The following is a 23,171-nucleotide window of genomic DNA, read 5'->3' as shown; positions in this document are numbered from 1 at the left end:
TTATAGGAGGTATTCAAGAAACTTGCTGGTATGCAACAGCGGATCATTGCCAGAGGAACACTTAGTGAAGCAGTTTGTGCATGCTGTAAACTTGAGAAATTTTACAGCGTTACTACTGTGGCATTGTTGGGAGGTGCGGTGGCTCAGAGGTTAGGATGCCGAGCTGCAGACCGGAAGGTCGGCAGTTCGGGACCCTAGCACCGCACGATGAAGTGAGCTCCCGTCTCTGGCCCCAGCTCCTGCCAACCTAGCAGTTCAAAAGTAAGAAATTGCAAGTAGATAAATAGGTACCGCTTCAGTGGGAAGGTAACAGCGTTCTGTGTGCCTCGACCTTTAGTCATGCCGGCCATGTGACCACAGAGAAGTCTTCAGACAGCGCTGGTTCTTCAGCTTGGAAACAGAGATGAGCACCACCCCCTAGAGTCAGATTCGACTAGCTTTCAAGCCTTTACCTTATTTTTTACTGTGGCATATTTTAGCTTCTCATTCTTTAATTTTTACCTGATGATGGACTTGTTTTCTCTGTTCTGTCGTCCCGTCCCCCCTGTCTCTCCCCCCCCCCCCGCGCCTCAGGTCTTCCAAATTAAATGTAGATTCTACAGCAATTTAGGAGGCCTTGAAAGACACTGGGAAGAGAGAAAATATAAAGACACTTCCATACTTTAGCCAAGTGCTTCCTTTGGTCATTCCGGTAAACAGGGTTTTGTCAGATGGATAGCTGTGTTGGTCTGAAGCAGCAGAATGAAATTCGAGTCCAGTGGCACTTTTAAGACCAATAGAGTTTTATTCAAGGCTTTTGAGTGCATGCATACTGCTTCAGATACATTGAAATGGAAGTTACCAGTCCATACATATAGCTGTTGGGTGAGGGTGAGGTTTTTGTCAGAATTCCCTAGAAAGTTGAAACCATAATGACAGGGCTCGTCATGTAAACATTTTGCAAACCGACCCCTAAACTGCAGGCCAATAGGCTTTAATTAGTGAATACTATAAATACAATGCTTGAGAGAAGCATGTTCCAGTAGGAGGAATGGTTTCAGCATGACTGAAGATCGCCAGTCACGAATACTTGAGCAACATTCGCCAACATTTCAGTTACAGATTTCCTAGTTATAACGTAATTTAAAATGAAATTTACACTCTTAAAAGCAAATTTGACTCCTGTCTAATGTTGTAAAAAAGCGATGGGGGGGGGGGGGACCTTTGTCAGTCATCACTCAATGTGTAGTTCATGTAATTAACAATTCCAGGGGTGTGAGTTACCCTAGATGTGGTCCACTTATCCATCTCTATTTTAGCCTACTAATAACCTGATATCTGGTTATTTCAGTTTGATGTTGTGGTGAAGTGCACGGACTCTAATCTGGGAGAACCAGGTTTGGTCCCCCATTCCTCCACTTGGAGCTGCTGGATGACCTTGGGCAAGCCATAGTTCTGTCAGAGCTGTTCTTGAAAGAGCTCTCTCGGCCCCACCTACCTCACAGGGTGTCTGTTGTGGGGAGGGGAAGGGAATGGAGTTTGTATGCTCCTCTGAGACTCCCAAGGGAAGGGCGGGGTATAAATCCACTCTTCTTCTGCTTCTCTAATCATACATTTTTGACTCCCTGTCAGTTGTACAACACTGGCATTTATTTTCAGTTTTGTGGAGTAAATCAGTCTGCCCAGAAACTTCCTGTCCTTTTAGTTTCAATTCTCCGTGGGCAGAGCAGTTATGACAAAGGAGATGGGGCAGGCTATAACAGGAACAAAAAGATCCAGGAAGTACCTTCTAGTGTTTGTTCCAGCCAGCAGTTGTTTGAAAAATCGGGGTGGGGGGTTGTCTACAGGTTGTACAAAAAACCCTGTCTAGACTTACGAGCATTTATTTATTTATTTTTGGATTTATATCCTGCCCTCCCTGTGCCAGAGTTAAAACAGCCTAACAATAAAACAATATAATACAACAACAAAGTGTCAGTGCTCCATTTATCGCAAGATGGGGTAGATTTTAGTCCAGTGGCAACGTTCCAGTAGCCTGTAGTCCCTTCTCCGTCGAGGGTCACCTTGCGCCCCGATGGAACCACATATTGGTGGTAGTGGTGCGATGCTGCATACATAGCGGTGGTGGAATAGTAGTAGAGGCGGCTCCTACTCAAAAGCCTGGCGGAAGAGCTCCGTCTTACAGGCCCTGCAGAACTGAGAAAGGTCCTGCAGGGCCCGGATCTCTGCCGGGAGCTCCTTCCACCAGGTAGGAGCCGCCACTGAAAATGCCCTGGTTCTGGTAACAGCAAATGTAATATCCCTGGGGCCTGGAATTTCCAGATGTTGACTCCCCAACCGTAGTGCCCATGGGGGAGCATATGGGGAAAGGCGGTCCCTTAGGTAAGCCGTACCCTGGCCATACAGGGCTTTAAAGGTAAGAACCAGCACTTTGAAGCGAATCCGGTACGCTATTGGCAGCCAGTGCAGCACTTTCAGCACAGGCCGAATGTGATCCCTCCTAGAGACACCCATCAGCAGCCTGGCTGCCACATTCTGCACTAGCTGCAGCTTCCAGATCTGCGACAAAGGCAGCCCCAAGTAGAGAGCGTTACAGTAGTCTAACCTCGAGGTGACGGTTGCATGGATCATTGTGGCCAGGTCATCGCAGTCAAGGAAGGGGACCAACTGCCGAGCCAGCCGAAGATGATACAAGTCCGACTTGGCAGTGGCTGCCACCTGGGCTTCCATCGTTAAAGAGGAGTCCAGGAGCACACCCAAACTCCTAACCTCCGACGCTGGCACCAGAGGCACCCCATCGGAGGTCGGGAGTGGGAGCCCCAGCCCTGAACCGATCCAACTCAGGCCCAGGACCTCCGTCTTTGCCGGGTTTAGTTTCAACCGGCTCAGTCTGAACCACCCAGCCACAGCCTGTAATGCCCGATGGAGGTAATCCGGGGCAGAGTTCGACTGGCCGCCTAACATCAGATAGAGCTGGGTGTCATCCGCATATTGATGACACCCAAGCCCACAACTCTAGGCAAGGGGGCGCATGTAGATGTTAAACAACATCGGGGATAGCACAGCCCCCTGAGGCACCCCACACTCAAGGGGATGTCTGCGGGACCGCTGGTCCCCTATCGCCACCCTTTGTCCCCGACCTTGGAGAAAAGAGGCAAACCTTTGAAGGGCAAGGGCATTGTTACCTAAATATAAGCAATGTGTTCTGGTTGTTATTTTCGAAAATAGTAAAACTATTAAGTTACTATACGACTTAAGGTGGCCTCTGTGGTTGTTTGAAGGCCCACTTGTAAATCTGAGTTAGATCAAAGCAGCTTTTTATTCCCTTTTCCCCAGATTCTCAAAAGGGCTGTGCTGTGGATCATGGGACATCCCTGAACAAAGGCTATGTGGGATGGGGGCTTTGTAGGAAGTCGGAGACTTGGGTGAGATCTAACAAAAAGCTTGTGAGAGCCGACCTGTATGTTCCTGCGTTTCTAGCAGCAAATTGGTTAGAGTGTCAGGCCTAGGGTCTGGAAGACCCAGGTTCGAATCCCCACTGTGCCTTGGAAACTTGGTGGGTGACCTTGGGCCAGTCTTACCTACCTCACAGGGTTGTTGTGAGGATAGAATAGAGGAGAAAATGATGTAAGATGCTTTGAATCACCACTAGGGAGAAAGGCAGGACATAACTCAAATAAACAATGAAAAATTTATTTATGTCTTATCGACCCATTTGTCTTTATGACTCATATCACCTTTATTTAAATCTAGAAGTACAGTAAACTTCTAAATATTGGATTGTATCCTGCTCATTTATTCTGCTGGTGCCAGCAGGTCTCTCTAATGGAAGGGGTGGTCCACCCACACGAGGGCCCCTCTAGCACTGGTGGGAAGTTCCGTGAGCCTGCAGAGCATTCTAGAAGGATCCAGTCCCTTAGGTAGAGCTGTTTTGAATGCACTGTGCCATAGTATCCTCTTCACAGAGTCACATTACTGTAATGCTTAATTCATAGCTTCTTGAAGTTCCAAAGAATCTCACGTGGCAGTGAAATGAGATTCTATGTCAAATTTACGGTAAGTAAATCCTGAAAAACCTGAAATGTTGTCTGCTCAGGAACGCCACAGTCGTCTGAAATCTCTGGAGTTTCCTGACTTTATGTGCCAGACTTAGGATCTTAAATGCACACACTAATTTTAGTCATTTACTTTCATACTTTATTTTTCTTAATACTAATAGTCAAAAGTCTAGCCAGAGGCGATTGCCAGTCTTTGGCTCGACTAACATAGAGCATAATGGGTATAAACTTTTTTGTGCATGCGCACTTCTTCAGAGAGGCACAAAAAGCTTATGCCTAGAATTAAACTTTGTCAGTCTTAAGGATGCCACTGGACTCAAACTTTGTTCTGTTGCTTCAGATTTGTGCAATCATACAGCTTTGTGAGACATACTGTCATGCATTGTCAGATTACAGGATGTATTGCATGCAGCCGCTGCCTGGAGAGCCCCAGTGTTTGTGCATGCAGCAGAAGTCCAGTGTGCATTTGCATCTTCCTGCATGGCAGCTCCTAAACAAGATTAATGAGCACTTCTTCAGCTGTGTATTCTAAGCCTGACTGGTAGTCCAAATCAGCCCTTGCCTGTGGATTGGGACTCAGAGCTGGTGCATTAGAACAATACAGTGTGATCCAAGAGGCTTTCGGTTCAGTTCTTCCCCCTGCTATGGACTCAGTAGATGGCCTTGGGCTAGCTGTTCTTTCAGCCGCTTTTATTAAGTCTGTGATATGGGGAAAGCACTGGCTTGCCTTGTCATGGTGTTGTAAGTGTCACAAGGTAAATGGATATAAATGTGCTTTGAATGCTGAACATGTTATGCTATTTGTATTTACTACTCATTATTCAGACACCAGCTATGTAGAAGTAAGAGTTGCTGCTTAATTTTATGTATCGTCATTTATACCCCACCTTTCTCCTCACTGAGGGACCTAGGCAGGGGTGGGGGTGGTGATTGGATTTATTCCCCTCCCCACAACAGACAGCCTGAGAGGTAGGTGGGGCTGAGAGAGCTGTGACAGAAACTGCTGTCTTTCAAGAACAGCTGTGCCAGAATTATGGCTTGCCCAAGGTCATCCAGCAGGTGCAAGTGGAGGAGTGGGGAATCAAACCCGGTTCTCCCAGATTAGAGTCCGCGCACTTCACCACGACACCAAACTAGCTGAAAGTGGGTAGTGGGTTATTTAGTGTGTGTGAGACCGCAGCCTCAAAGTGACTTACACAATTCTCACCTCCATTTAGCCTCACAACAACCCTGTGGGGTAGGTTAGGCTGGGGGTGTGTGTCTGGTCTAAAGTCACCCAACAAGCTTCCATGGCAGAGTGGGGATTACTTAAGATAATTCAGTTACTTTCCTTGTTGTAGTGAACATATAGTTTAGTAGGTCTCTGTCTTGGATGTCATTGGAAATGTTGGGTTTCTGAAAAATACCTACTCCATAGTCAGAAAGTAGAATCGAACGCCTTCTTGCTAACTTTGGGCATTTATTCCACAGTTTTTTCAAACTTCATAATTTCCCAGTATTTCTTTTCAGAGCACCAAACAGAACAATACCTTTCGTTTTGGGCACACAGGGAAGTCGAAGGGTTGAGTCTCTTGACTGAAGCTCAGCTTGACAGAGCGTGACTCCCCTGTGAATCATCACTCTGTCCTCTGATGATTGAAAGAAATTCCTTAACTCGCCAGACTGAGGCGAAGTTTCCAAGCATTTGATTTTGGCCACTTCTGGCCAAAATGTGGGGGAGTCCCAACAGTCACTGGCACGCCTTACTTGAGTGATAAGAGGGGGCTGTCTATGGTTGCCACCTGCCCTGGTCTTCTAATGACACCAGGACCTTGAAAGACAAGTTAAACAGTTAGCCTTACCTTGACATTGAGGTATTAAATGTTAGAAGTGCATAACTTTTATATAGCGTAATAAGCCGTCAGATGGCTAGAATGAATGGGGGGCAGCCCTCATCAAAATTCACTGGATCACCCCACAAAGGGCTGTGTATGTTCAGCACCTAAAGTTTTGGGTGGTGGTGGGGGATTAGTAGGGAAACCTGGCCACACAATGGAGCCTGCTTTCACTTCTACTTCTGCAGCCCTTCTGTTAGTCAAGCAAGGTGTGTCAGTGACTGTTGAGAAGCAAAAAGAAGCACAGCTAATTGAGTTTGTCATGTTATTACTGTTAAAAAATTTTTCTAACGGGGGTGGCCCTCATGTTGACTCATCTCTGCAGTCAGCACTTAGATAAGAACTAATTCTCTAAAATAAATACAGAATGTGCAGCGGTGGTGAAATGGCTCTTCCTCCGCTAACCATGGGTCTTTTTGCTAAGTAAGAAGGCCAGGAATGAATGGTACCATTCTAATAAAACTTTACAAAAGCCACATGCCATGGTTTGTAATCGTTCCTTTTTCCTATGCCCGATGAAGTAGCCAAGCATCAGCTCTTGTATCGTCTTTGATTTGACTTTTTAAAATATTGTGCAGTGTGTTATTTATTTTATAATTGATTTGTTTAGAAAATGTATATGTAGCCTCTTCATAGGAGCTGCGGTGGCTCGAAGTGGTTAAGACGCTGAACTGCAGGCTGTGGAAGGTCAGTAGTTCAGCCGTTCGAGACCCGAGTTGCCGCATGACAGTGAGCTCCCGTCTCTAGTTCCAGCTCCTGCCAACCTAGCAGTTCGAAAGCAAGACATTGCAAGTAGATAAATAGGTTCCACTTCGGTGGGAAGGGAACAGCGTTCCGTGCGCCTTGGTGTTTAGTCGTGCCGGCCACATGACCACGGAAACATCTTCGGACAGCGCTGGCTCTTTGGCTTTGAAACGGAGATGAGCACTGCAACCCTAGAGTCGGATTCGACTGGCTTTTGAGCAAGGGAACCCCTTTACCTTTACTTTATCCTCTTCAGAGAACAGCTCAAGACCTAAGATGATAGAACAAAGCCAGTAAAATGCAACCATTGAAAGCCACTAAGAACAGACTAATGCCAATAAAACAAGCAAGAGCATTAACAGCATCATAGAAGACACACTGAGCATTGTGGGGGTTACTTGGAAGCCACAATGGGATTGGCAGCTTTCTAACCTTGTTTTCTGTTAATGAAAGGCTGGGGGTGTGGGGTCTTTTCCAGGGTTGTTTTGACCTCCCAGTCCACCACTGTTCTTTTCCCTGGGGGGTAGACTTGTTGGGTTAGGGTCAGCAGTAGCCGCCAGACAACTTGCTACTATGCAAATTCCACAAGTCACCGAGGAGTGGCAGTGGCTACCAGACAACATAATGCCATAGAAAGGAGTCCAATAGCACCTTAACGATTAACAACATTTATGGTGGGGTATGAGCTTTCTTGAGTCATTGCTCGCTTCTTCAGACACGAGAATGTGAGTTCTTCCACCCTATATATTGGAAAGCGGAGTGATTTCAGAGCTCAAGACAATGCATCCTCCTGGACTGAACTGAGACCTAGGTTTCGTGTCTCATTACCAATGCTGATTTCTCCACACCTACTACCTCTCTGCAGTCCAGGAGGATGCATTGTCTTGAGCTTCCTTTGAAATTCCTTTGTAAGAAAACTGCTGCTTTTAGGTCAGCAACCGAACGTCCTGGAAAGTTAAAATGTTCCCCCACTGGTTTTTGAATGTTGTGGTTTCTAATGTCAGACATCTGTCCATTAATTCTTTGCCATAGGGACTGGCCTGTTTGTTCGGTGTAGAGGGTGGAGGGGGATTGCCGATGCGTGATGGCATAGATGACATAAGAGGATGAGCAGGTATATGAACCTGAGATGGTCTGGCTGATGTTGCTGGGTCTGCTGTTGGTGTTGCTAGGATCTATATGAGAGCAACGCTGGCATCTTGATTTGTTGCAGGCCTTGGTACCAGAGTCCATGTGACTGCCAAGCAGGGCCGGCTCGAGGTGTTTCTGTGCCCTAGGCGAGGCTGCCTTATGGCGTAGATGCCAAACTCCCGGTGGGGCCTGGAGACCTCTGGAGCCAGCCACCCTTTTGCTACCGCCGCCGCCGACTCCTCCCCCTCCGCAGCTGTCAGACCCAGCGAGCACGCCCCACATGTTCCTGCAGCGCCCTTCAAGATGGAAGAGAGATTTCTCTCGTGCTCTGCTTCCAAAGGCAGTTTGGGAGGAAGGTGGGGGGGGTCCTGTCTCCAGGCGGGGGATGCTCATCGGATGCCTCTCCCCAATTAGCGAAGTGCTGACACTTGGAGAGCTGCTCGCGGGCTTTTGGCGGGGGGGGAGGCACAGCTCAGTGCCCCATCCAGGGCCCAGCACTCCAGGCGAGTGCCTAGTTCGCCTAGTGGGTGAGCCGGCCCTGCTGCCAAGGAGTTTATCATTGCGAGTGAGAAGTTGTTTTAGGTTAGCAGGCTGTAAGTGAGGAAAGGTCAAATACCCCCCCGCCCCCGTGCCTGTGCAACTCTGGTGGGCCTGGCCAGAGGCCACCACATCATTGAACAGAGCAACTTGCTACTGCACAGCTTTTGCAAGTTGGCCAGACTTTTCCTAGGAGAAGGCTGCCAGGAAGAGGGAAGGAGGAAAATCTGCGAGCCAGTGTGGTGCAGTGGTTAGAGCGTAACACTAAGATCTGAGAGACCTGGGTTCTAATCCCCACTTTGCCACAGAAGCTTGCTGGGTTATTTTAGGTCAGTTCTCCCAGCCTAATTGACCTCAGGGAAGAGAATGATTTGAGCTGCTTTTTTTTTAATTAAGAAAAACAGTTTACAACAACAATACAAACTAAAATACAGAATACACAAAACCAACTTGGAGGAGAACATTTAGCCGTCGTAACATTAATAAAACGAACTAAAACCAGCTGTACTACTTCATACAACATTTTGCTATAATTGCATAAGCTGCTTCGGGTCCCCATTGTTGAGAAAGGTGAAGTAGAAATGAAGTGATTACAGTCAAAGACAGGCAAATAGAGGTTGGTCGGTGAGTGGGCAGGAGGGAAGGAAGCAGGTAAAGGGGGGGAGGATATGGGGGCAGCCAGGAAGACAGAAAGAAGAAATAGTATGGAGACAGGATTCAGGGGGAAATAAAATGATACTGTTTCTCCCACAGGTCCTCGTGAGTGCCCCTATTCTTCTGTTTGAAAGCCCTGTCCGTACACAGATGTCTATATTAAGCAGTTTTTTCAGTGGACCGGCATCCTTTCCCATACTCATAATGCCACAATACATATTTGAAGTGTAAGCTTCATTGAATCCAATGCAAATAGCTACGGAGGATTGGGTTGTGTGTATTCCTGTTGCTGCACGGAGCTAATTGTCCTGAATTTTCTTTTATCTAGATTTCTTTGGCCAGTGAGTGAATTCCATACTCCAGCATGGGGAATATTTTCGCAAACCTCTTCAAAGGCCTTTTTGGCAAAAAGGAAATGCGCATACTTATGGTCGGCCTGGATGCTGCAGGAAAGACTACTATTTTGTACAAATTAAAACTTGGTGAAATAGTAACTACCATCCCTACTATAGGTAAGACGGTTTAAACTTCAGCCGCTTTCTACTGCAACTGCAGTCATAGTAAAGCACCATCTTCCACATCAAATTATGGAATTGTGGTGCCTTTTTGTGTAGCGATAGTGACTTTGAGAGGCATACGGACATAGTAGGAGAGCCTTGCTGGATCAGACCAGTGGCCCATCTAGTCCAGCATCCTGTTTCACACACTGGCTGACCAGTTCCTCTGGAGGCAGGGGGTGTTCTCAAGGCATTTCTCCGCCATCTGGCAATTTCATAGTACAGCCTTTGAGGGGGGAAAGTTGACAATCCATAGCGATCCTGAGATGAGGAAGGAAGAAGATTTGGGGGCAGCTTTTGTGAGCTATCACAAGAATTAATGAAGCTCATTTTACAAGAGAGAAAATGCCTGCTCTGGCCCTTAAGGCAGGAGTTATGTTCAGTGCTGTAAAAGTTAGCCCTAAGATCCATGGCAGTTGTGTTTCATTCTAAAGGATGGAGAGCCATGTCCTCCCTTCCCAACGTTTTTAGACCCTGAGACTGGCGGTCCGTTGAAAAGGTTGGCAGAAGTGCTGTTGTGTTCCACTGCCTCGTTTTGATGGTTAAAATGGGCCAACTCAGATGGTTGCAGATATCAGGGGAAAACACAGCATAACACAGTTAAGTAAGTGAAGTTAGCCCAATCGCTTTATGACGATTAGCAAATGTTGATTAGGTGGTAGTAATACCATGCACACTACCAGCTCCCCTTCCATTTTTAATGCCTTTCCAGAACAGAATAATGTCTTCAGGCCCAGTATCTGGGGGATTTCTGGCCTTCATTCTCGCCATTTTAAATTGGAAAGAACCAGTGCCAAAGCAGTTGCTTGAAGCTCATTTGTGAAGTAAGGAATTGGCGTGTATCGCAAGTAACGAAGTGCTGTGGGAGAGCATTAACAAATTATTGACTTGTCTGCCTTGCTGCACATCTCATGGGGAAACACAGGTCCTTCGACCTGTTAACCAGTCCTAATCTCTTCTGCTACTTCTATTTCAGGTTTCAACGTAGAAACAGTAGAATACAAGAACATTAGCTTCACAGTATGGGATGTAGGTGGCCAGGATAAGATCAGACCACTCTGGCGCCATTATTTCCAGAATACTCAAGGTGAGTGGTGCCCCGAACGGTCCACATGCTATCTGTATTTGTAGAAGCCCACTTAGAAGTTCCGTCAGGCTTCTTGGGCGTTCCTCAGTTCCTGCTCGACCGTGATGTCATCAGGAGTCTCTCAAGTCCAGGGAATCTCTCGGCCACCTTCCATTGCTTGCTTCAATACTGGGTGTGATGGTGTTTGTTTCCAGTCCTCTATGCTATGCAGGTCTGTCCACCAGAACTATCGCAGTAGAAAAGAGCAGGAGTCCAGTAGCACCTTCAAGACTAACAAAGCTTGTGGCAATAGGGCACCTGAGAAGAACATCAGAAGAGCCCTGCTGGATCAGACCAGGGAGGGTCCTTCTAGTCCAGCCTCCCGTCTCACACAGGGGCCGGCCAGTTCCCCTGGAGGGCCAACAACAGGGCAGAGAGGCCGAGGCCTTCCCCTGAGAAGAACATCAGAAGAGCCCTGCTGGGTCAGACCAGGGAGGGTCCATCCAGTCCAGCCTCCTGTCTCACACAGTGGCCAACCAGTTCCTCTGGAGGGCCAACAACAGGGCAGGGAGGTCGACGCCTTTCCCCGGTGCTGCCTCCTGGCCTTGGGATTCAGAGGATTAGTGCCTCCGAATGTGGAGGTCCCCCTCAGTCACCGTGGCTAGCAGCCATTTGATAGACTTATCCTCCATGAATCTATCAAATCCCCTTTGAAAGCTGTTTATTCCCGTGGCCATCACTACATCCTCTGGCAGCAAATGCGACATTTTAATCACTATGTCAAGTAGCATTTCCTTTTGTATTATGAGAGAGGGAGGAAAAAATTATCTTTTGTCAACTCTATCCACCCGACTGCAGAACTTTATAAACCTCTATCATCCTTCCCCCCAGTTGTCTCTCTCCTAAAGTGAAAATTCCCAGACTCTTAAGCCTTTAACCCCCTAATCATCTTTGTTGGCCTCTTTTGTACTTTTTCTAGGTCTGCAGTGTCTTTTTTGGGACACCGTAGCCAGAACGGTACACAGTATTCCAAACGAGGCTTCACCATAGATCTGTACAGGGGCATCAATGTGTACAGCAGCTCATTTAATGTAACAATGAATAAATATAAAACAAATTACACAGATGGTGAACTATATAACCATTAAGTATCCTCCATAACAAAAACCCTAACTAGTTGTTCGGTCAGTCTAGTGCAGGGAGACCCATCCCATAATACCTTTCCCAGTGTATTAGGGAGCGTCACTATTTCTCCATCTTCCTTTGCCAAATCATCACAAGCAAGTTCAGTTAAGAGAGCTGGTAACAATCCATCTTTATTGAGCTGTACTTTTTCTTCCAGTATTGAGCAGACAGAGTTCTTCCAGCCATAACTGAGTATATGCTCAAATCCTACTTAAAGGTTAATTGTTGGGAGGTGTCTTAAAATTGCTTCTACGGGGTCCTTAGGTACTATGGCTCCCACAACATCTACTGTGTTTCCCTAGTAACCCAAAAATTTACATGTCAACTGTCACCTCATTGCTCCATAGCTCCAACATTTCAATAAAATATTTAAGGTGGAAGGTAATGCTTCTATCCAGTGACAACCTTCTATTTGTTTGGTGTAGTGGTTAAGTGTGTGGACTCTAATCTGGGAGAACCGGTTTTGATTCCCCATGCCTCCACTTGCACCTGGCTGGATGACCTTGGGCAAGCCGTAGTTCTGATAAGAGCAGTTTCTGTCAAGAGCTCTCTCAGCCCCACTCACCTCACAGGGTGTCTGTTGTGGGGAGGGGAAGGGAAAGGAGTTTGTAAGCCGCTCTGAGATACCTTTGGGTAGTGAAGGGCGGGGTATAAATCCAATCTCTTCTCTTCTTATTCTTCTTCTATTGGGCAACTTCTATACGCAGACTGTCAGGTTTTGCTCCTTCTTAAGATGCTCTGATTGGCTGCGGTGGCTCAAGTGGTTAAGACGCTGAACTGCAGACCGCAAGGTCAGTAGTTCAGCAGTTCGAGACCCAAGTGCCGCAAGATGGAGTGAGCTCCCGTCTCTGGCCTCAGCTCCTGCCAACCTACCAGTTCGAAAGCAAGAAGTTAAGTAGATAAATAGGTACCACTTCGGTGGGAAGGTAACAGCGTTCCATGCACCTTGGTGTTTAGTCATGCCGGCCACATGACCATGGAAACATCTTCGGACAGCGCTGGCTCTTCGGCTTGGAAACGGAGATAAGCATCGCATCCCTAGAGTCGGATTCGACAGGCTTTCGAGCACGGGATACTTAAGATGCTCTGCTTGTGGCTGTAGCCAAGAGATTACCCTTCTTTAGAATACGATGAGGCCAGGAAAAAATGCCAGGTAACCCCCTCTGGTAAACATAAAGTAGTGCTCTCACTCTGCTGCACGCAGTGATTGCCCCCCCCCCAGGTGGGGGCTTTTTTCCTAGCCTTGTCAGTGAAAGAGCTCCTTCTCCCTTCCCTTCACCAGTTAAAATGATCAAGTGAATTAAGGGATTGTTAATCTGTGGGTGGTTGCGTGGCGTTCTGCCATCCAAAGTGCTTCCTGTCAACATGATTCAAGGCACAGTGTGTTGAAATCAGTGAAAGTGCCACGCAGAATAAATCAGGCGTTATGTACTCATGCCTTTGGAGCCAGTGTGATGTAGCGATTAGTATGTCCCACATCCGACTCAGGTTCTTATCCCTGCTCTGCTGTGTGGCTCACCAGGGTGACCTCGTGCTAGTTATTCACTCATTGGGACCAATCTAGGTAAAGGTAAAGGTTCCCCTTGCTCGAAAGCCAGTCGAGTCCAACTCTAGGGTTGCGGTGCTCATCTCCGTTTCAAAGCCGAAGAGCCAGCGCTGTCCGAAGACGTTTCCGTGGTCATGTGGCCGGCGTGACTAAACACCGAGGCGCACGGAACGCTGTGACCTTCCCACCGAAGTGGTCCCTGTTTATCTACTTGCAATTTCTTGCTTTCGAACTGCTAGGTTGGCAGGAGCTGGGGCCAGGGAAGGGAGCTCACTCCGTCATGCGGCACCCGGGTCTCGAACTGCTGAACTACCGACCTTCCACAGCCTGCAGTTCAGCGTTTTAACCACTTGACCAATCTAAGTATCACGAAATCTTGTGCAAGCTTGTGAGTTTGTATGCACCCTTCATCGGGCAGATACTGCAAAAATAAAAAGTGGGGGAGGGAAAAGGCAGACTCTTGCTGCCCGCTCTAGTGGTGTTATACAGGCATATTAACTTGTTTTAACTTCTGGAGGTGTTCGATTCCAGCATGAAGACGTAAGCAGTGGAGGCACATCTCAGTTCAGAAAATGCAGTCCAGTTAAATCCAGATGGCACTCAGAAGTGCCAGGATCTAGCACCTCTAGCAGTTAAACAAGTTACCGCATCTTGTCATCACCCAGAAACACTGGAGCTGGCAGGAGCATCTGCCTTTTTCTGGCGCTCGCTTTTATTTTTTACGACATCTGCCTGATAAAGATATTCTCAAGAACTCAGAAGCTGGCACAATATTTTGTCAGCGTGATTGGACATAATAAAAAGGCATTATGTGAATTTTCTTTTTGGGTGTGCACTCTTGTCTAGTGCAGTGACGGACGCCATGCATAATTCTCCTCATTTTAAGTACCAGGCAGTGGTTTCAGTAGCCTGGATATGCTGAAACTTTCAACCAGATTGCAGGCATGTACATGAGGGAGTTCCGGTACTGAGAATAGAAGGCCAAGGGAAGATTTTCAGGTGTTCCCGTGTCATAGGGATGTGCCTCCTGTCTATGCCACTTTCCTGAGTAGAGCCAAAGAATAGGGACCCCAAGCATATATAGTATGCAAAAATATAAACCGCAAGGGTAGAGCATCAAAAAATACACATCTTTCACAAGTAAACAGTAGACCTCAGAACCACAGATTCCATTTGAGGTATGAGCCGTGTCTACATTTTGTGCTGGCAGCTGCTTACATGTTTTATTTCCTAATTATTCGCCAGGTGGGTGTGAGGATAAAAGGGGAAGGGAGAATCATGGGTGCCCCCCTTGTAGTAAGGGCAGAATAAAACTGTGCTTGATGGACTTCAGCATAAATTGACCAAGCATCTGAGCTCCACGAAAACTATTAACCCATAAACGGAACCCGGACTTTGTATTTTGTGCGTGATTTCCTTAAGAGGAAGAGAGCCAGTTTGGTGGTGTGGTTAATTTAATTCAATTCAATTCAATTTATTACAGGTCTATATGACCGAAGTCTTGACCAAAAGGATACAAAAGGGGGATAAAATAGGTACATAAAATAGACATAACATGTGACAGGGTGCATAATCACAGTCACATAAAACCCAGGCTGAGCCCAGAGATTAAAAATTACCTAACTACACTTGTAGTGTAGTGGTTAAGTGCGCGGACTCTAATCTGGGAGAAGCGGGTTCGATTCCCCACGCCTCCACTTGCAGCTGCTGGATGACCTTGGGCAAGCCGTAGTTCTGTCAGAGCTGTTCTCTCGAGGAAAGTTCTGGTTTGGCGCCTCGAACTCTGGAACACACATGGAAAAGATCACTTTTAGGACTGTACTTTTAAATGTCTCCCCAAACAACTGGAGGAAACTTCAGAGAACTTTTACCTAAACTTCTTCTCCAGCTGTTTTTTAAGTCTGTCTCTCCTGCGTGTTGGCTTGCGTTTCGCCTGCCGAAGATGTTGCCGCATGCATCACAGCCCACATCTCGCTGGTGCGAGTCTCTTCCAGCCCTCGGGGCTGACTTAACAGATGCGCTGACAGATCAGCATATGTCGTCTTTTCACAGTTTGCTTTGTGTGCACGGAGCTGTTGCATCATTGATGCAGTCAGACAGGGGAGTCCTTGTCAGCTGCTTGTCTCGCTCCTTTAGACGTCCGTCTTCCAGGCCGCTTTGTTTCAGTGTGTGAAAATCTGTCTGAATTGAGACCTGGAGCTACAGCATCTCCAGAAAAACTAATGCACTGGCTCATTTCTGCACAGAAGTCGATTCCACTCCTCTTTGTTTATGCGCATCACTGAATTCTCTGTGGCTCCAAATGTTCATGAAATATTCCGTGCACAGTAAAGGAGTTACAGATGTATAACAGCACCAAGACGGACGTATGAGCCAGGATCTCACCCATTCAACTGTCACCTCAGCCCCCTCTGTCTAGTGCAGTGACAAGACGCCATGCATAATTCTCCTCATTTTAAATACCAGGCAAGTGGTTTTAGTAGCCTGGATATGCTGAAACTTTCAACCAGATTGCAGGCATTGTACATGAGGGAGTTCCGGTACTAAGAATAGAAGGCCAAGGGAAGATTTTCAGGTGTTTCCGTGTCATAGGGATGTGCCTAATGTCTATGCCACTTTTCTAAGTAGAGCCAAAGAATAGGGACCCAAGCATATATAGTATGCAAAAATATAAACCGCAAGGGTAGACCATCAAAAGATACACAACTTTTACAAGTAAACAGTAGAAATCAAAACCACAGATTCCATTTGAGATATGAGCTGTGTCTACATTGCTGTGGCAATTGGGTTCCATTTTCAGCCATACAACTGAAGAAGATTGCTTTGAAACGTCTGGCATACCTGGGAAGGACGTTTTGGGCTGTTAGAAGTTTATTTGTGCTTTGGGACATCCTCTGCCTTTTTGTGGACTTTTGCAGTCTTTTGGACACTATTATATTCGAAGGATGAGATGGTTAGACAGTGTCATCGATGCAACAAACATGAAATTGAGCCAACTTCAGAGGACGGCGGAAGAAAGGAGGGCCTGGCGGGAGCTGGTCCATGGGGTCACGAAGAGTCGAACTCGGCTGTGACTGAACAACAACAATATTCGAAGGATCTTCGATGTGGTCTCTGTGCTTCACACCCATGGGATCTAGTGCGCACGCGCTGGATCGATCGGCATTGTAGCAAGCTCTTTTAACGGATTTTCGCGCCCAGACCTCAGGCATGCGCAGAAACCCCACCGCGCATGCCCAGAGGGGAGGGCGCGGACATCCCGCCAGTTCCTTTCTTACCGCCGCGTTGGAAAGACCTCTTTCTCATCGGTCTGATCGGTTCGCTTTTTTGCCTCACGGCTCTTCGGATTTTTCCTCACTTTATCCTTTTTTCTTCAGTGTTTCTTTGTTTGTTCTTTAAAAAACTTTTTAAAAACCAAAACCTTTATGAAGTTGTAAAATAAAGGTTTTGTGTGTTTTTTTAAGAATAAATATTTTAGGTAGTTTTCCCAACACGGCTCTTTGGCTTAATTTTTAGTTTCGTCTATTGATTAAAATATTTAGTCCTGCCATTTGCCATGGCTCCAGGCAGTTTCAAATTTAAAACCCACAACACGCAATAAACGGTACACTGAAATAAGCCATCTTGAATAACTGTCTTCAGCACTTTATGAATTTGTTTTAATCATGAATTGTTCTTACATGTTTTTATGTGTTTTAACTGTGTTCATGCACTGTCTGTGAGCCGCCCTGAGCCTGCATTGCGGGGAGGGCGGGGTGTAAATGTGATCAATAAATAAATATAAATAGATAAATCCCCCAAAATATCCTCCCTTAACAAAATTGAGCAAATGCCTCTGGAAATTGTTGTCACACCAGTTATTGTGAGGAACTGAACAGAGTATTTGACCAGGAATACAGCCTCCGTTATTAACCAACACCAAAAATACATTTCTTTACTTCATTTTTACCCCGTCTTTCTCCCTAGTAGGGACCCAAAACAGCTTACATCATTCTGCTCTCCTCCTATTTATCCTCACAACAACCCTGTGAGGTGGGTTAGGCCGAGTGTGTGAGACTGGCCAGGGTCACCCACCAGTCTGTCATGGCACGAGTGGGATTCGAATCTGGGTCTTCCAGATCTGACATAAATGTCACTGTCAGGCCGGGCCACGTGTGCCATAAAATGTAAAGCCAGGTACCGGAGGTATAACCTTTTTAAAGGACACAGGCAAACCCAATTAACAATATTATTTCTTACTCAAAATACAAACAAAAGAGATTTATTCCTAGCAGTGAACCCACAACGTGGAGCTGCGGTGGCTCAAGTGGTTAAGACGCTGAACTGCAGGCTGTGGAAGGCCAGTAGTTCAGCAGTTCGAGACCTGAGTTGCCACATGATGGAGTGAGCTCCCGTCTCTAGTTCCAGCTCCTGCCAACCTAGCAGTTCGAAAGCAAGAAACTGCAAGTAGATAAATAGGTACCACTTCGGTGGGAAGGTAACAGCGTTCCGTGCGCCTTGGTGTTTAGTCACACCGGCCACATGACCACGGAAACGTCTTCGGACAGCGCTGGCTCTTCAGCTTTGAAACGGAGATGAGCACCGCAACCCTAGAGTCGGATTCGACTGGCTTTCGAGCAAGAGAACCTTTACCTTTACTTTAGTGAACCCACAAACGCCCCAATAAATGTATTTAATGCGATACTAGGGTTTTTTCCAAGGGATACCATAAAAGGGGGAGTGCCTTACATTTCCATACACACCAGTTGCTTGCGGGACGGGTAAGAGTCCTGGGTGGGCCTCTTCCAGCACACGGGCCTTACGTTTGACACCCCTGCACTATGCCATGCTGTCTGTCTGCATGCACTCTTCTGATGACAATGGGCCCAGTGCCATGCTTGAGCTTCACCCTTCCGTCACTCCCCCAGATCTGTATTAAGGGAAAAACAACGGTCCAAGTTTGCCACATCCAGTTGCAAGGCAAAGCTTGGCTCTTGGTCTAAAAAAAACCAACACACCACTGACGCTTCTGCCTTGAATTGTTGGATTAGGACCCTCGGCCCATCCTAAAGTTAATAAGTCTCTTGCTTCCTTTTGTAGGTTTGATCTTTGTGGTTGACAGCAACGACAGAGAACGAGTCAACGAGGCTCGAGAAGAACTCATGAGAATGTTGGCGGAAGACGAGCTCAGAGATGCTGTCCTTTTAGTGTTTGCTAACAAACAGGTGAGTGTTACAAAGGGACTGTGCCCAGCCCAGCCCAGCCCAGCCAGAAGGTGTCCCTTAGGGAATCCATGGCTGGCCACAAATGTGGCCTTGGAGCATCCTAAGCCTTTCCAGGGGGAAATGCATGATCTGCCGAGTGGCATAGCTGTCGAGTGGGCTATTCCCTGAGTACTTATGGCTATCACTAGTGAGCTCCTAAGGACCCCCCCCCCGCACTGCAATGCCCGCAAGAGCGTTATTGAGCTAAACAGCCCTTTAAACACAGAGACAGGCTTGTGTACACACAGCAGTGTAGTGGTTAAGTGTGCAGACTCTAATCTGGGAGAACCGGGTTTGATTCCCCACTCCTCCACTTGCAGCTCCTGGATGACCTTGGGCAAAGCCATAGTTCTGATAAGAGCTGTTCTTGAAAAAGAGCAGTTTCTGTCAGAGCTCTCTCAGCCCCACCTACCTCACTGGGTGTCTGTTGTGAGGAGGGGAAGGGAAAGGAGTTCCTAAGCCGCTCTGAGACTCCGAGTGAAGGGCGGGGTATAAATCCAGTCTCTTCTCCTCCTCCTCTTCTTATTGGGTATCCTAAACGGAAAAATTTACGGAATTTTAAAATCAGGTACTCATCAGCTCTAATTTCTTTAACCCCCGCGTCCCCATATTTTAAGTTGCATTCACACCCAGGCTTGTTTTTGGAGCGTGAAATAGTGACTTCTTTAATATAGATGAGCTTTCTCGTGCCCAGCTGTTGCTTTACCGTGGGACTCGGCAGGTATCCTAAAAATGTAACGCCTCTAAAACGTGTTCCTAGACCTCATGGCGACAAAAAACAGGGTTTATTCCAGCATTCTAGTGGTTCGCCTTGCTCATTTCTCATGATTACTGTCACCAGACTTGCTGCTTCCTTTTCTCTTGGTTGACCAAGTCCCGTGAACAAGGCAGAGACCGTTTATGCCTAATTCTGCATGCGAGACTTGAGCTTCTCTCTGTGTCTTCCTGCACGTGGCTCTCTTTCCAGAATACGGCCAGCACTGAGTAGTGTGTCGTTCCACTCACCTTGCCCGTGCTCACCCTGAAAACTTGCTGTTCTGTGCCCCACAACATCTACGCTGATTTTAATGGCTTAAATTGCGTGCTGTGCAGATCATGTATCTGCTGGATCAGAGCCGGGGATCCTGTCATGAGGTAGCCCGTGTGTGCTTGTGTGCCTGGAAGTCATGGTGACTTCTGGCGACCCCTAGTGGGGTTAGGACATTTCAGAGAGGTGGCTTGATGTCTGCCTGCCTCTGCGTCCCGGCCCTGGTATTCCTTGAATGCCGCCCTTCCAAGTACTTGCCAGAGTCGGCCAGAGATGTAAAATTTCCAAGGGGGGGCGGAACGGACATTTTTGGGAAAATTGGGGGGGAAAAACGCTACATTAGCACTTCTTTTTTCTTTTCCAGATTGAAAGTCATTCTGTCACTTTAGGAACATAAAATATGACTATGGACATTTTTACATGGCATGAAATTATCACAACTAGCGTAATTAAAAAATAGAGTGTATCCAAACAATTATTTCAAACAGAATACCCACCCACATGAAAAAACAAAACTGAAACCTTTGTCTTTTCTTGTGACAATCGCACCTCCTCAAGGAAGAAATGCATCTTGTTCTTGCATTGGAGAGTTCAGTTTGTAACCTAGGACTTGCTTGTCCTCAGTGCACAGAAATTAGATCAATCTGATACCATACATATTTTTTAGAAATGATTTGGAAAATGTTTAAACACCTTGTCTTAAAATATTTTATTCATCGTGTTAAAATAAAATGTTCCATAATCAATTTTCTTTTTTCAATTTTTCCAATTTTTCGGGGGAAAACAAAAAAGGCTTCAGGGAAAAAACGGAAAAAACCTTTTTTCCCCAAAGTTTTCCGGGGTTTTTCCGGGCCTTCACATCTCTAGAGTCAACCTTGAAGGCCACCCTTCCACGTACTTGCCAGAGTCGACCTTGCTTAGCTCCCAAGGTCTGGTGAGACCGGGCTTGCCTGGGCTATCCAAGTCAGTCGTGGTGCTTCACTTGGGCCCTCCTGAAGCTAGAAAGAGCTTGACAGGGAGCAGCGGGGCCCTGCTACGTTTAGACAGGATCTGGGTTGGGTGAAGTTCAGATTTGCACTGTTCTTTTGAAGACTCCAGATAGAATTCGCCTGGGTCTCCTTGGGGGCCAGGAAGGAATTTTGGGGGGGTTTTGCCCACGCTGAAAGTGGAGGTAATTCTGACTTGGCTGGTTCGTTGGCGCTTCTTGTGACGCACAGGTGCCGTCGCTCAAGCCCACGACGCGTCCTGTGATCCTCAAGGGGGGGGAAAGGCGTTTCTCTAAAGCGTTGCTTCTGTTTCAGGATCTGCCGAATGCGATGAATGCAGCAGAGATCACAGACAAACTAGGACTGCATTCTCTCCGCCACAGGAACTGGTACATCCAAGCCACCTGCGCCACTAGCGGGGACGGTCTCTATGAAGGACTGGACTGGTTGTCCAATCAGCTCCGAAATCAGAAATGAAGCCCTAAGAATTCTTCCTCTCTCTCTCCCCCCCCTCTCTCCCCCTCCCCTCCGTATCTCCTCTTCCTCCACCCCTTCGCTTTACTCTAACGTGGCAAACCATGCTACTTTGTGGGATTGAGTGCCGGAAGCTGTTTTCCTCTCTCTTTGTCACCGGACGTCCTTCACCACGCTGTCCGTGTGGCAAATCCAAGCCTGAAAACAGTTAGGGTTCTTATTTAATGTAAATAGTTCTCATTTCCAGTGAGACAATTTCTGGTACTCCTATGCAATATTACTCAGCTTTTTTTTTATTGTAAAGAAAATCGACTCGCTGTTTAGTACTGGGAAAGGGGGACTGAGAGCGGGTTTGAGAGGAAGGGTTTCCAGTGGAACCGCTAGAGCCGAGTTACGACCCCTCGCGGCTGGTGAGGTCTGTGCAGAGGCCTGGTTTGGCGGCGGCTTCTGTGGTTCTTTTTCTTTAGCCTCGAGGTGTCAGATCATTTAATAAAGTGAAGACATTTGAACGAAATCTGTCCGTCGTTCTGCCACAACTCGAATACCAGCAACTTAATATCTTTCAAAAGAGTCACAGAACGAGGGGACGTTCTGGATCTTTTCTGTGCTTGACAACTTTTTGTGTGCGTATTAACATGAGCATGAGGCCCTCTTCCGTTAGAGCTAGAGTAAGGAATCGGCTCGCAGACAGACACCGCAGTCCCGTGGCTCTCTTGGAGTCGGGCAGGAATGGCCCTGTCGCATCCTGTTGGGGTGTCACCTCCATCTGTTCGGTTTTGGGTTCTCTCCCCCCCCCCCCGATGTTTTGGGCTTTTCTTGCGCAAAACTCCTCCACAAAAGGCAGAATTCTTTCCACAGAGCACAGCAGTCCGTTAAGCAGTTCTAAGCCCTGCCGTCAGCAAGTACTGTACTTGAGTGAGTAACGCCATCCCGATCATCTAATGTAGCGTCTAGGGGGGGGAAGTAAAGTAAAAAGCATGAGAGCGTGGAGTTTCATTCCATAATAGAAGTATTCGATGCCGTTTTTGGAACCATCTCCCATCTGTATATGTGTGAAAACCCCTTCGCCATCCCTCATACTGCAAGGTTCAGATTTGCCATCAAGAAAGACCTCTTTAACTTTTTTTTTTCTTTTGTATTTTGATAAAAACACTGAAGAAGCTGGAGCTGTTTAAACTTTAAACTTGAGGAACTATCAGAACTGGTTTGTTTAGTGTCGTGGGGGGGGGAATCTTATTTGCTTTCAAAACACAGTTCGTAATCGACTGTTTTGTATACTTGTTTTCAGTTTTCATTTCGACAAGACGAGCACTGTAATTAAAAAGCTATTAGAATAAAAATCTCTTAACTATTTCATGACGTTTTCACGCTTTGCCTGTCCATCTTGCCAGGATCGGAACCAAATACAGATTGAATAAAACTGTTCCATGGTGTTTCTGCGCGTGTCACTTTCTGCTTTGGGGGTCCTCGCCCGGACTGCGTGAGTGATCTTTGCGGGGCTCTGAAGGACGCTCCTCTGTGTGTTGTCGCAGGTTGGATTGACCGAGAAACGACGGCTGAGGGGGGACATGATCGAGGTTCAGGGCTATTTTTGGGCAGGAACAGAGTTCCCACTAGCTCCTGAGTTGGCCACGCCCAGCAGGAACTCATTAGCATAATAGGCCACACCCAACAGCAGAAACTCATTAGGATTGGCTACATTAGGAGTGTGTGGCCTAACATGCAAAGGAGTTCCTGCTACAAAAAAAGGCCCTGGGTTTTGGCAACAAACAAGGTAAACAATAAGAAGGGAAAGGTGGGTGTGGCTGGATGACCACACTTCTGGTAATATGGGGGTGTAGCCTAATAGGCTAATGTGCTGTGCTGTTAGGGGTGTGGCCCAATATTCTAATGAGTTCCTGCAGTTGGGTGTGGCCTATTATGCTAATGAGTTCCTGCTGGGCTTCTACAAAAAGAGCCCTGTAATGAGGTTTATAAGACTATGCATGGGATAGAGCAGATCGAGAAAGAGGTACTTTTCTCCCTTTCTCACAAGACAAGAACTCGCAGGCACGCCATGAAATCGCTAAGCGGCCGGGTTAGAACAGACAAAAGGAAGTGCTGCTTCACC

The 23,171-nt window shown here is 46.9% G+C and overlaps 1 protein-coding gene across 1 annotated transcript; it reads left to right on the top strand.

The window, feature by feature from the left end:
* The first annotated feature begins 9,310 nt into the window (after nucleotides 1–9,310).
* On the top strand, nucleotides 9,311–22,479 carry ARF1 (ADP ribosylation factor 1). Its single transcript, XM_015407153.1, has 4 exons — nucleotides 9,311–9,489; nucleotides 10,511–10,621; nucleotides 18,411–18,535; nucleotides 20,903–22,479. The coding sequence occupies exons 1-4, from the start codon at nucleotides 9,342–9,344 to the stop codon at nucleotides 21,062–21,064; spliced, it is 546 nt and encodes a 181-aa protein (XP_015262639.1). The 5' UTR covers nucleotides 9,311–9,341; the 3' UTR covers nucleotides 21,065–22,479.
* The last annotated feature ends 692 nt before the right edge of the window (nucleotides 22,480–23,171 follow it).

This window comes from Gekko japonicus, unplaced genomic scaffold (assembly GCF_001447785.1).
Source record: "Gekko japonicus isolate JY-2015 unplaced genomic scaffold, Gekko_japonicus_V1.1 scaffold3576, whole genome shotgun sequence".
Taxonomy (NCBI): domain Eukaryota; kingdom Metazoa; phylum Chordata; class Lepidosauria; order Squamata; family Gekkonidae; genus Gekko; species Gekko japonicus.
This window is presented reverse-complemented; position numbering and strand designations above follow the sequence as displayed.